The sequence below is a fragment of the Natrix helvetica genome (genome assembly GCF_964273705.1).
Source record: "Natrix helvetica genome assembly, chromosome: 6".
NCBI classification, from domain to species: domain Eukaryota; kingdom Metazoa; phylum Chordata; class Lepidosauria; order Squamata; family Natricidae; genus Natrix; species Natrix helvetica.
The window spans coordinates 61053911-61068881 of NC_138553.1; the positions used below are offsets into that span (position 1 = coordinate 61053911).

General features: G+C 36.4%; 1 protein-coding gene across 2 annotated transcripts in view; it reads left to right on the top strand.

Annotated features, from left to right (window-relative positions):
- Positions 1 to 14352, top strand: part of CAV1 (caveolin 1) — a 47454-nt gene extending 33102 nt beyond the window's left edge. For both annotated transcript variants that reach the window (XM_081957012.1, XM_081957013.1), the window contains exons 3-4: positions 9308 to 13063; positions 13228 to 14352. In XM_081957012.1, coding sequence (XP_081813138.1) covers positions 9308 to 9649 — 342 coding nt within the window. In that variant the 3' untranslated portion in view covers positions 9650 to 13063; positions 13228 to 14352. The remainder of the gene's footprint in view (positions 1 to 9307; positions 13064 to 13227) is intronic.
- The last annotated feature ends 619 nt before the right edge of the window (positions 14353 to 14971 follow it).

A 14971-nucleotide genomic window follows, 5' to 3' on the forward strand; every position in this document is an offset into this window, starting at 1 on the left:
AAATATTACAAAAATATATTTCCTTTTGTAGAAAAAAAATGCCTACTGTGATAGTATGCTTCCTATTATGCTAGCACAGCAGATTATTATGAAATAATAATAGAAATATCTACATATCAGGTAATACAGTATGTGAATTGATAGTTTAAAGAAAAGTGATAAAGCAGGTGCAGTAAATAAATCCAGAATTATTGCTTCCTTCCAGTTCTTCAGGTCATTTAGGGTAAATCTTTATGAAGTGCATAATTCCAGAGAGAGGCTTCCTGAAAACATTTGCTAGAGAAAATCCTACCTTCAACTGTCACAATTATAGGTTGATAGCCTAACAAGCATTATCTATAGGCAGAGACATTCTCTGATCCATGTGGTGTGCAGAACAAGGCATTCTGTTTGTGACATGACACTTCTAGGCCTAATAGGAAAAGTTATATAGCATAAAACTGAACAATATCCTTATATGTAGCTACTTGTCAGCTTCTGCTTTCTAATTACTGAGAAGAACTTAACCTCATAGTCTAACACACATTCATATATTGACAGATTTAATCGAAGCTTATTTGAGTATTGAAAAAGAACTATCAATACTATAATAATGCATGTCAGGAACCATCTTGAATCTCACTATCTTCCTGAAGAGAACTAAAATATCATCAGCGGACACACAAGATTTGAGAAAACATCATATAATTCTAGTGGCAGTGTACTTGATATCTGCTCTTTCCCTGAGTCAGTTTTACTGTTGAACATATTAAAATGCTTTTTGAGGATGTGGAAGATAATATCTGCTATGAAGCAATATAGAACAGGGACCCCAACCGCCAGTCCATGGCCCTGTACTGGTCCGCAGCCCATTGGGAACCAGGCCACACAAGTGACAGATGAGCACAATATGAAGCTCCATTTGCACAAGCAACGTGTGTGTGTGTGTGTGTGTGTGTGTGTGTGTGTGTGTGAAACCATCCCCTCCCTCTACCATTGCCATCGGTTTCCGAACTGGAAAGGTTGGGGGCCACTGATATAGAATGTTTCAGACAAATGTAATGCATTATACTGCTTGTGAAAGAACAATAAAACAATCTGGTGAATTCTAGATGCTTAATCAGGAATAAAAGTTTATGAAAATTGTCATGTACTCAAACAGCTACTACTCTATTGTCTTATTTAATTGCAGTAGGTTCCCTAGCGATCTGTAGCTCCCTCTCAGGAATCTGAGAAACTTTGATTGAAGAGTTTCTCAGAAGGACTATTGTGCACGATTAGTGTATAGCTCATTAAATTCAAGATGCTGTGTTATGTTTTTCCTGTGGACTTGACATACCTCTATTATTTGGTTATTTTAGCTGCAATAAATATCCTGTGCTGTGGATTATATCAAAGACGTGGTCATGTGATACATAGAGGAGCTCTTTTGTCTCAAGTTGTTTCTGTTAATTTTCTACTTTGAAATGTTATGACAAATCTCCTGGGATATTTTGGCATTTTATTTGAATAAATATGTACTTCCTTGGTTAACATTTTTCTCTTTCATGGGATACCAACATTCAACCTCCCAAAATTAAAAAAAACCACCAGATATTTCTTCTTAATAGTCAAATTACATGTTAGCCTTTCAAATCAAGATCCAGCATTGCATATAAAAATACATTAATACTTCCATAATAAAGTCATGAATCACACAAGTTATTTAGATTATTTTTATGCATGACATTACTTCCACAGATAATGTTAAAATAGTAACAGAGTTTTTAAAATGGTCATCTAGAAATTTGGAATTCCAAGTTATTAGCACACTGATGAACCTTAGCTCTTCTGTCTCTTCTTTCCCCCTTTAGCTTCTTGACAGGTGCCTCGACTTGATTAGAGCCCAGAAATTAAAACTGAATGCATATAAGAAAGAAGTAGTGTAAGATGGATGGCTGTCTGCCTAAGAAATTAGAAGGCGGCCTCTGTATGGCTGTGTGAATAGCAAGTGGGTAAGGTGAGGGTACTACTGTTTCCAATGTATCATTAGAGGCATGGGTGTACTCCGTGGCAAGGGAAGTCTTGAGCTGCTTCAGTGAACTTGTGCAGTCTTCAGATCTGAAGTAGTAAAGTGCTTCAGAATTGTGATAGATACTTTCTTACCTGCCAAAGTCTTACTTTTTCTTAGATATTCACAGTACCCATACAGATTTAGGAAAAGAATTGTCTGAATTCAGAAGGCATTTATGGTTTCTCATACCAAGAGAATTCATTAAATGAATTCTTGGGGAATGTCTTGTACTTTAACCAGATTCTCTTTTAACAATTATTAGAAGAATCCTCTTCTGCCATCTTTACTGGCTGGGCAGAAGTTTGGACAGCCATCACTACCCCACTATGGTCAGATGACCACATTTTGGGGACTCAACAATCAGCCTGCTTTTACAGTGTTTTGCAGTATTCCCCAGCCACATGACCACAGATTGCAATGTTTTTGTCAGCATTTACCTCCAGTTTTCAGCAAAAATGCCCCATAGCAAACAATTCACTTAATAATTAAGTACAGGTATCCCTCGAGTTACAAGCACAATTAAGCCCAACATTTATATTGCTAAGTGAAACATTTGTTAAGCGAACTTGCCTCATTTTATGACCTTTTCTTGCCACATTTGTTAAGTGAATCGTTGAATTTGGTAAGTTAGTAATACAGTTGTTTAGTGAATCTGTCATCCTCTTTGATTTGGCTTGTCAGAAGGTTTCAAAAGCTGATCACATGATCTCAGGACACTGCAGCCGTCATAAATATGAAGCAGTTGCAAAGCATCTGAATTTTGATCATGAAAAGCAGTAATAAGTCACTTTTTTCAGTGCTATTGTAACTTTGAATGGTTACTAAATGAACTGTTTAAGTCAAGGATTGCCTGTATTTGCTTTACACCTGCTGAAAAAAAATTGTAAAATTGGGTCAGTTATGTGATGACTAATTTTATGGCTGTCATGACCCATGAATGTAATTGGCCAGCTTTGTTACTGTTGTAAGTTGAGGACTACCTATATTTTTTGGTTGGCCTGCTGAGCTCACAGAATTGTATTCTAAGTAAGTAAAGCAGCAGGAGCCAATTGAGATTCAAGATCCCTTTATAAATCTGGCAAGTCTTCCCCTTCAGAACCATTTTATTTTTTATTTTTTTATTTTTAAACATAAAAGACAACATAAAAAATTCTCATCCATTACATACAGCATGTCGTTTGGTTACAAGCGTTTGTTCATCCATATTTTCAATTACGTATACAATCACAAAATTTCCGTCTAATATAACTAGGTACCTCACTTTCATTGTACATCATATATTCAATTACAGTTAATATTTCTTTCTTTTCAGCGAACCTAATTGCATTCTTGATTGTCTATTTAATAACAATATACCTTTATGTAATCACTTATCTCATTCTGATTATTTTTACAGTGTAAAAGAATTTACCAATGTTTATGTTTATACATCACTACTTTCAATTATGTATAATCCCGCCAATCATCCATCAAGTATGGTTATGTTCATTGTTGTCCTTGTACATCATACATTCAGGCAAAAATGTTATTCCTTCATTTTTAAACAAAGTATTCTAAATACTCACTTCATACATATACCAATCTTTCATTACTTCCTTATTAAACTATTTATCAACAACAAGATATCTTTGTAATATACATCACTTCTTAGAGTTATGCATAATATCACCATTCCTCTATCAAATGTACAAAGATTCATTATTATCTTTATTCTTCATTTTAAAACAAAATATTCTAAATTATTCAATTCATATACAGTATATGTCAGTCTTTCATTGTATAGTTATTAATCTATTTAACAACATAATTGTATTATCACTTATCTCCTTCAATTAAAACATAAATAAAAGATTTTTCATTTCCAGGTTTTTTTGTCCAGCCACTGATAAAAACAAATCCCATATCTTATAAAATTGCTCATCTTCTTGTTCTCTAATTTCAAATGTCAATTTACTCATTTCAGCACACTCCATTATCTTTCAAATAACTTCCTCCTGTTTTGGTATTGTTTCATTTTTCCAGTTTTTTGCAAATACGATTCTAGCTGCTGTTAAAATGTTTACAAACAGATATTTCAAGTCTTTATTATAAATTTCTGGTATGATTCCCAATTAAAAAATCTCTGGTATAAGGTCTATGTATGTATCATTTTCTCCAACCACATGTGAATTTTAGTCCAGTAACTTTTGGCTTCAATGCAAGTCCACCACATGTGGTAATATGAGCCTGGTGTCTGATGACATTACCAACACTTTTCCAATTTATTCTTGAACATTCTTGCAATTCTCATTGGGGGTAGATGCCACCTGTAAAACATCTTATACAATTTTCTCTATATACAGTTGACACTGTCATTTTATAATTTTGAGACCACAATTTCTGCCATTTCTCTAAATCAATCCCATGTCCAAAATTTTCCCCCCAAGCTATCATAGTTTCTTTAACTTGTTCCTCTTGTAGTTTGACCTCTAATATCCATATAGTTTTTAAATTACTTTTTCATGTTAAAATTTCATCTAGCTCAGTCATTTTGTTGTAAAGACCTTTTGATTTTCTATCTTCATTATATCTGTTCCAATTGTAAGAACATAAATTGCCAATTCACGTTATCGAAAGCCTTCTGTGCATCAAGAAACATCAAAGCCATTTGTTTTTCGGGATGAGCCTCATAATATTCCAAAGTATTCAAAATCATTCTCATATTGTCTTTAATTTGTCTCTTTGGTAAAAAAAAACATTTTGATCAGAGTGGCTAAAACTATTATTTTTTAATTCTCTCTGCTAATATAGATGCAAATAATTTATAATCTGAATTTAATAAAGAGATTGGTCTATAGTTCTTTTTTTTGTAATAAAATTTTATTGGTTTTTCAAAATTTATAGGGAAAAGGGTAAATGGACAGGTATACAAATTTTGGCAGTTGCAAAGTGTGTGAGGCCCCCCTCCCTCCATACCCATAGCGTACATTTATATATAATGCATTAGTATATAATTAATTATAATCAGCATATTAGTTCTATTATTAAATTCAATCAAATTAAACATTACAATATAAAATCCAAATATAATTCCATTTTCACTTTCGGTCAATTTATAATAATATGATTTTCATATTTATTTCTGTGATCTGAGTCTTCTTGCTGTTGCCCCATCTCCCTCCACTGGCAGAGCTCTGGCCCCTCCCGTGTCCTGCGTGTCCGTTGTAGTGTCTGGTGGTTTCTCTAGGAGTGTTTTATTTTTTTCCATAAAGGCCTGCGCCTCTATGGGTGAATTAATTCTGATTCTTGTCTCCTCCCAGAATATCAGCATACCTTCAGGCATCAACCATCTAAACCACACCCCTTTCTGGTATAATTTATTCGCTAATTGCGAATAATTTTTTCTTTTTTCTCTAATCTTCTTAGGGATCTGCTTCAGAATGGTTATCTCCATATCATGATATGTCAATGCTTGCCCCCTTTGTACACCCAGAATTTCATCTCTTGTGGTTTTTCTAAGGAATTTAATGTGAACCTCCCTGGGTAAATTGTGTGTTCTAGCATAAGCTGAGTTCACTCTATAAACCAGATCTATATCCCACCCCATCTGTTGTTTTTCTTTGTGTGTATAGTCAGCCAGAATGTTTGTCATGATGTCCCTTATATTTTCCCCATCTTCTTCTATAACATTTTGAAATCTAAGATAATAGGACATTCTCTCAAATTCTAATTTCATCTGTTGGATGTCAAGATCTTTGTTCCCTTTCTGCACGGCTTCCACCCCCCCCCTCACCTCCTCCACCCCCCCTTCCACAAGATTCAGTCTTTGTGAGTTCTTATATATTTGGGCTTGATTTTCTTTAATTTCATCTTTCATTTCCCTTAACTGTTTCTTGATTTCCTCCTGGCCCTGTAGAATTTGTTGAAGCATTTGTTGAAAGTCCATCTCTGTAGTCTTATGTTGCATCAGTTCTGTTATCTTTGACTGTGTGGCTGGACTGGATGTTGCGGATGTTGGAGCAGAAGTGGCAAAGCCAGGTTTTCCAGGAGGGGGTCTTTTAGATGCCATCCTTTATAACGTTAAAAGTTCAGTCCAAATATGAAGTAAGCAATTAGAAAAGAAGGGTAGCCAGGTGAATCCGGGAGCAGAATAACCAGGCAGAAGAGAATCTCTCCAATAAGTCTGGCAATAGATAGAAAATTTCCCCTAGAAGGTTAAAAAAATACCAATCCACAAGAGGTTCCTCTGGGAGACACGGAGACAAAGACCGGAAGCCTGAATTTTAAAGGTGGAGTCAGGTTTCAGAGTTCATAAAGACAACGGAAGTGTGCCATCTTGCCCTGCCAGTTTTGGGCACAGAGGCGTAACAAAGTTTTAGAAAGTTCCAAAAGTCCTCAAATCATTGTAATATGTAAAATTAAATTGAAAAGAAAATCATCTCAGCCTAAGTGAGGCTTCATTCGTTGGCTCTCCCCCCTCCTCCTTCCCCAGGGGCTGAGAGCAAAATTGTTTCTTGCCGCTTGTCCAAGGGGGGGGGGGAAACCCCCCTCCCTCCAGCCGCACCTCCAAAATGCTCCGAAAGTTGTTTTAAAGTTTTAAAAGCTGAATCAAATCTTCATGCAAAGTAAGGGATGAAGAGAGAGGCAACCTCACCGCACCGCAGCTGCTTCCTTCAATTGTAGCATTCTCCAGTCGGCTTGTAGCGAGGCGCGAGGCGTGGAAACGCGATGCGCCCTCCGAGCTTGCTCCCCGGTGCCTTGGGCGCGCGAGAGAGCCCCCGCCGGCTGCCGCCGCTGCAGGAGACCTCCGCGATGCCGCCCCTCCGGCAGGACCCCTCTGCGGGGTGTCCTGTGCCCCCCAAGGAGTGGGGAAGCCCACCGGGGAGCCGGAGCGGGCAAAGAGCTGCCCGTCGCCGCCGCCGCCGGAACCGGAACTCCGAGATTGGTCTATAGTTCTTGGTTTGTGTTAAATCAGTCTCCTCTTTGGGTAGCAATGCAATATATGCTTCTGACCATGATTTAGGTATTCTACTCTCAGACATCACTTCATTCATAATTTCTAAGAGTGGGAGAGACAAAGATTCTTCAAATGTTTTGTAGAATTCCACTGGTAATCCATCCGGTCCTGGGGCCATTCCATTATTTTGTTTTTTAAGTGCTTCCGTTAGCTCCATAATCATTATTTTACCTTCCAACATTGTTCTAGTTTCGCCTGATATCTGGGGAAGATTAGCGTCCTGTAAATATTTTTGACTCCTCCCTCTTCTATTTTCTCTTGTTCATACATCTTAGCATAGTAGTCTTGTATAATTTTCTTCTTCTCAGCATTTCCATACTGAATTTGTCCTTGCTCATCTCTTAGCTGCAATATTTTCTTTGTTTCTCTCTCTTTTTTCAGTTTATATGCCAACCATCTGCCTGGTTCATTTGCATTTTCAAAGTAATTCTGTTTAGTACCTCTAATTTTTTGTGCCAGTTCTTCCTTTTCCAGTAGATCCATTTTATGTTTAATTATATCCATTTTTATTTTAACATCTTTTTTTGTGGAGATCTCTGTAGCTCTTTTTCAGGTAGTTTATAATTGTTCTCTAAAACTTTATGTGTTCTATTATCAGACCTCTAGTAACAGCCTTCATTGTATCCAAAAGATTCTGCATTGATGTATCTACTTTTCTATTTTCTTTAAAGAAAAAGGCCAGGTTTTTTTCCATTTTCTGTACAAAGTCTTTTTCTTTCAATATGGTATTATTTATCTAGATCTTGTCCTTTGACCTTTCCATTTGATTGTAATTGGATTATGGTCCGCCCAAGTGCTTGTTTCAATCTCAATTTCTTATACGTTACAAATCAGTTCCGTTGAGGCCCATATCATGACAATTTTGGGAAATGATGAATGTCTATTTGAATAAAAACTATATTGTTCTTTTGTAGGATTTCTTTCTCTCCAAATATCTTTTAGATTTATTTCATCTATCATCCTGAAAAAGGATTTCGCAAGCAATTTTCTATTTAACTTTGTTGTTTTGTGTGTTTTATAGTCCCTGTTCTGGTTTACAATGCCATTAAAATCTCCCATCATACAAATATCAACATAGTCCAAATCAGAATTTTTTTTGTGCAGTTTTTTGTAAAATTCATCTTGTTTTTCATTAGGTGCATACATTGCAATTGAGAGTATTTTTTTAATATTATCCATAATTTCCACCATCAAGATTCTTCCCTCTTCATCTGCATAGATTAGTTTCTCTGGAATATTATCTTTAATAGAGAAGATCACTCCTCTTTTCTTACAATTCGCCAGTATAGTAAACATTTTTCCAAGTTTTGGTTGTGCTAGTATTCATGTCTTTTTTGAATATGCACTTCTTGTAGGCAGATTATGTCAGGTTTTAGCTTTTCTAATTTGTGAAATATTTTCCTTCTTTTAATTGCTGAGTTAAGTCCGTTTATATTGATTGTGACCATTTTTTTCCCTCCATGTTTATACTTTATACACAGGATTTATGGCTCTAGTTGATCTGGGTTCTCGTTGTTCTCTGGGATTTACGCTACCCACCGCGCCTTCTTCTTTATCAATTCTGCCTACAGCACCTTCTATTTTTTCAATCTCAATTATGGGTGCCTCCAGTAGTTGTACCAATAGTTCTTCTTTTCTCTTCAGAACCATTTTAGAAGCTCCAAAATGTACAGAATGCACATGCTCACTTGAGCTTGTTAAGGTGTCAGTGGAGGATCTGTTTTTTCCTCTCTAGAGTTGTCAATGCAGAAATTTAATTTGTGTGGCACTCTATTCATCCTCTTATTCGTTGCTGATGTAGTGCATAGAAATTTTGCTGAGAAGCATGATTGAACTTACTGGTTTGATCTTTCTACTATAGTTCCATCCTCTTAGCATTTCAAGTGTAAAAAATGTGAATAACTCATGATTGCTATTTTGCTCTGCATGCTGCAGAAGATGTAAATGTAATTAGCTTTTAGGATGTAGGTAAAAATTCCAATGTGGAAGACAGAAGATTTGAAAGGGAATATGGAATGTGGCTTTCTTTTTCATATGTATCATTGAAATGTTTGTCCATTTATTTAGCTTGTGGCCAGGCGCAACCTCAGCAGCGCTGAAAAATGTCCATGTTATGCAACATTCATAAAAAAGGAATGGGACTTCAACCTCATGCTGGGAGCTACCACCTTGACGTTTTTGGTCTCCACTTGTGGATACCTCTGATTGTGACTTAAAGTTCATGTGTTGGAGCAACTATTATGAGTTTCATTCTAACTTATGTCATCTTTTGTGTATAGATTGACTTTGAAGATGTGATTGCCGAACCTGCAGGAACCCACAGTTTCGATGGGATCTGGAAGGCCAGTTTCACCACCTTCACTGTGACAAAATACTGGTTTTATCGCTTATTGTCTGCAATCTTTGGCATTCCCCTGGCTCTTATCTGGGGCATTTATTTTGCCATTTTGTCATTCTTACACATCTGGGCGGTGGTGCCTTGTATCAGAAGCTACCTAATTGAGATCCAGTGCATTGGCCGAGTTTATTCTATCTTTATCCATACCTTCTGTGACCCGTTCTATGAGGCTGTTGGCAAAATGCTGAGCTCTATCAGAGCAACAATACGAAAGGAAGCATAAATGACATTTCAAGGAGCTGAAGAATGAGGTTTCCCCCCCCTCCTTCCTTCATAGTTTGGTGCCAGTCTCAAGGCTGCCATAAATTAATAAAGTGACCAGCACTTAACAGCATCACTCAAAAAAAAAAAAACCCAACCAACTTGAATGCAGCAAATAATTCCTTTTTAACTTTCTTCGTTACTTAATCACTCCTGGATTTATGCTATTTACTCTTTTCAGGAGGAAAGTCAATTTGCATTAAACAAACACAAACAAATTAAATAGCTGCTCGTCCATTTCACCTGCTTGTTGTTTTGCTGACCTTTGATGAATTGACTTCTATTCTGCTTACCCCTTCCATTAATTTGTTGCAAATTAAACTCACATTGATTATTATGCAGAACTGCAAATACGCTTTCCAGCACTATCACACTGCTCTTCATTTTACTGTGAGTAAAAGAGGTATAAAAGCTACTGCAGCATAATGCACATGGCAACAAGCTGGCAGATGTCAACAGAATGTTCCTTTTATAGATGTATTGTCAGATGACTGTAGCGCTTTACACTGTAGTGACCATATCTAATTGCCACACACAGATTTAAAGAAATGACTACTGTAACATATGTGCTGAGAAAAGGAGATCAAGTGTCTTTAAAAAGACAAAGCTTTCTATTCAAATAACTGGGCATGTTGACAAAAAGCTACTAGTACTGCTTCTGTCTTATTTTGTAATCCCCACGAGAGAGTATTTGGAGTATAAATATATAATATATGTCACTAAGAGAAAATGTAAAGGGGAACCTTAGTGCTTTAACCAAATAATTTATGAAACCCTGATGACACTGGCATGCGAGTGGACCCTTTTTCTTTGAAATCTCCTTAACTAGAAATGGCAGGATGTGAATAAACAGCTTTTTAGAAATATGAGACAATTTTATCTCTGAACAAAGACTTCTAAAATGTTCAAGCTATAAATCAAAAGTCAAGGTAGGGATATAGTTGGATTTATTTTCTGAAAAGGCTTCCATGAAGAAAATCCTTATGGTGTGCACATATTGAAAGTTAATTTATCCCTAGATTAAAATAGCAAGGACACTATCGTGTTTAATTTTTTTTAGCATCATTCTTAAGAACAGATGTTCCAATTAATTTAAATAAAACTTACTACAAAGGGACTAATTATTCCCTTAAAAGTAGACAGCAAGGTATGTACAAATTGTGTTGAATCATGCCAACTATATACTGGGTTTTAAGAGTGATTTGGCTGTTTTCTATGAGAACAGATTTAAGAATCTTTAAAACGAATTCATTAAATCCAAGCAGCCCCAGTCTGCTAGTTCTGTTTACACATTGCTAACTTTTCCCTAACCATCCATACAAGTGGTTTAGGCAGCACTATGTTATGGTTCACCTTCCCCCCCCTTCTAAACTGAACTATACATAATTCAAGGAGCTTTCCAGGTGCATAAAACTGTATGAAAGATACAGAAATAAAGCATTTATAGTGTTATTTAATAGCGTGTTGCAGAATCTTTACTGTCACCACAGTGCCAATGAAGTGAGAAAATAGCTGCATTGGTTTTGCATGAATGTGCTGCTTTCCTTATAGCTATTAAACAATATCATCTTTCTTAAATATAAACTGAAGAATTTCAAAGTGTGTTCTGCTTTTGTTAGAAACTAATTACAAGGGTGACTTACTTGGATCTTGAGTATCTAGAATAGGTTCTGGTTACAGCCATAGCATAGTTAATAATAATGCCCCGACTAGTTTTTTTAAACTATCTGATTGCTTCAACCTGTCTATTTTTTTTAGTGCAAGCCTAAGCATAATCACTCAGAGATTGGTATCCATCAGCCGAGGGAGGCAAGTGCTAATTCCCAAACATGTTGCTTATCTGAACTGGAGCTCAAATGGCATCTCTCTTCTACACCAACCTAAAGTTGCCCCTGTAAAATAAAAATAAAAATTCACTCATATAACCTCAACACTTCATCCTGCCATATGGCAGGACCAGTTCTGAAGAAGAGATCTTTAGGGTAATTGAAATTAACATTATACCAAAATTGCTCAGATGGTCTGTAAATGCCTTGCTTTTTGCAAATACAGGTTTTACTAAGAATAATATTGGTGTCCTTCATTAAATTACATTTCTACTACATTAGATAATTAATTGATTAGACTTACCTTTCATGTCCACGTGCATTGATACAGGACCATAGCAGCTCATTATTTTGAATAAAGGATGAACATTTTATTGACAATAGGCAATAGTTGCAGTATGCACAGGTGTAGAATCATCTTTTCTTTTATTACTGTCCTATACTAATAGGGTGCCGTATTTTTCGGAGTATAAGACACACCTTTTTCCCTCAAAACAGGGGCTGAAAATCTGGGTGCAGACTTATACACTGAATGCAGCATTTTTTTTGCCACCTGAAACCCTGCCCCCTTCACCAAAATGGCCGTGCATAGCCTTTAGGAGGCTTTCAGGTGATCCTGTGGGCTGGGGAGGGCAGAAATGAGAGAAAAACAGGCTGCTTTTTGCTCAATTTTGCCCCACCAGCTCCCAGGAGCACTCTGCAAGGCTCCTAAGGGCTATGCATGCCCTTTTGTTGACAAAAAAATGGGACATTTTTTGCTCATTGGGGGGGGCATCCCCCAGGAGCAATCTACAAGCCTCCTAAAGGCTATTCATGCCCTTTTTTGAAGAAAAAAAGGGGGGGGGACGTTTTCACGAAAAAAGGGGCATTTTTTGAGAGGTCTGCAGAGTGCAAAAACCTTTTTTCAAATTTGCCTCTTCAAACGTTGGTGCGTCTTATACTCCGAAAAATATGGTTTGTGTGTGTGTGTGTGTGTGTGTGTGTGTGTGTCTACAAATGCAAGTAGATGAATAGGTATCACTTCGTGATGTCATGCTGGCCACATGACCATGGAAATGTCTTCAGACAGTGCTGGCTCAATGGCCTTGAACGCCACCCCCTATAGTCAGCAACGACTAGCAGAGTAAAATCCACAGGGACTCTTTCACTTATGCTAATAGTATAGTAAAATACTAAACAAAGAGGCTGATAAAATCCAGAAGAGAACAATTACATACCACATTATTGTCAAGAATAATATTGTACGGACATATGAAGCTGAACTTCAGAATGTCTTTATTTGTACAATATAAGATATAAATTCAACTGTATTTTGACTAATATTTTATTGCTTGAAAAGTGCAATGTGCCAACAATTGCATTTATTTATTGGTTTCATAAGGATAAAAGTCTGTCCCATCTTTTGGATTACCTTTTCAGAAATCACATTAATTTACTACACATAGCTATTGACAACAGTAATTTAGTCAAAGAAACAAATAGTGAGCACAGCAGACTGATCTCCATCCTTATGATTTCCTTTAGGTTTGATCTCCCAATGCTTTACACCAGTGTTTCTCAAACTTGGCGACTTTAAGTCCTGTGGACTTCAACTCCCAGAATCCCCCAGCCAGCTATGCTTTTTGCTCAATTTTGCCCCACCAGCTCTGAATTCTGGGAGTTGAAGTCCACAGGACTTAAAGTCGCCAAGTTTGAGAAACACTGCTTTACACAGTTCTTTCTAGTGTGTAATCTACACTTAACAAAGTTTGTCTCCCAACTAAACTTTGTGGGGAGTGGAATAATCTTTCTCAACCTTGAACTCTATTTCCCATAAATTCCACCCCATAGGAATTATGGGAAATGAAGTCCAAGAGTTGAGGACATCAAGCTATAGAATGCTGGTATGGAATATGGAAGCAGTGTTTATTCATATATTTTGCTCAAAAATAGTTAATATAAAATGTACTCATTTCATGACAGAGAAAAAGAATGTGGTTGAATATGTAGTCCAGACCATTGAGATGAGCTTGAAATCACATGAAGTAATGAGAATTTAGTTATATACAGTTTGCTCAAGAAATGTAAAATGCAAAACTTTTGTTGGCCAAGAAATTAGTACAGCAGTCTGGGTAGTGCAGTAGTTAAACTATCAGTATTGCAAGCAAACTCTGCACACAGCCTAGAGTTCGATCCTGATGACACAGTCAAGGTTAACTCATCCTTCCATCTGACTTCCAAGTCATAAAATGAGGACCCAGATTGTTGGGGCTAATGTGCTGACATTATAAACTGCCCAGAGAGTGCTGCAAAGCACAATGGTGTGGTATATTGCTCTAAGTGCTATTGCTACAAAGTGCTATAGAATATTACCCACAAATATCAGTTTTACTAGGGAGCAAATCCCTATAAAATTTCAATCAGCTTTCAGTACTGTAACTCTAAACACTAGAAATAGACATTTTATAAAAGTGTTTTTTGTGTCTTGAACACTAGTTTTTGAAATATAAATAACTTTATATGTTTTCCTTTTGCATTTAAAACATACACTGGTCTGGCATAATTTTTATAATGTATATAAATAAGAAATATTATTTAGATATATATCTATATAAGTTGTAATACAGCAACAACACACTTTTTGTGAGAATGTAAACATATTTTAGTTTTATATAATTAAAAAAACACTTTGAAATATATTGCCTAGAATGGTATATTGAGAAAGTGCATCCCAAAGCAAATAACTTTATTGATCCAAGATATTCACATATGCTTACAAGATGTAACAGCCATTTTTTTTATTCTGCATGTTCAATAGCCATGGTTACAATCTGCACAATAAAAGCTGTTTTAATACAAACACTGGTCTAAATAATTCTTCTCTTTAAAAATAAGTTCTAGCTACTAGTACAAGATTTGGGATAGTTTCGAGAAACTATAGTCTGTTCACTGCATCTTCCATAATGGTAGTTTGTCAAAGTCTGAATAACTATGCAGATTGATCGGGTTCACGCTTTGATGCAGAATGGCCAGGTTCACATATTACACTAAGCCATGGTCTGTTTAGCTATGGTTTACTCCATAAGCCATATTTATCTGATTGCCTCAACATATCACAATTGCTGATTTCATACAACACTAAGCTAAAACCAACCAGTCCACATCATGACAAGACAATGGCTCAATTTCCCAATTTTGGGGAGCTGGTCAGTACATCTGAAATTTAGAGAATGTGGAATGTTTCTTCTTGGAGAATGATTGCCATATTCAAAAAAATCTGCTTGACTTCTGTAATACTCTTGTTCCACAGAGCACTTGAAGAAAATGAACTATCTGGACCCATTCAGTTGGGTTTTAGACTGCAATACAGAGACAGTATTGGTTGCACTTGTTAAGATGTGACAGAATAGAAGTACTGCTTACATTTTTGTGTTCCTTGATCTTTTAGCAGGTTTCAATACCACCAACCATGATATCTT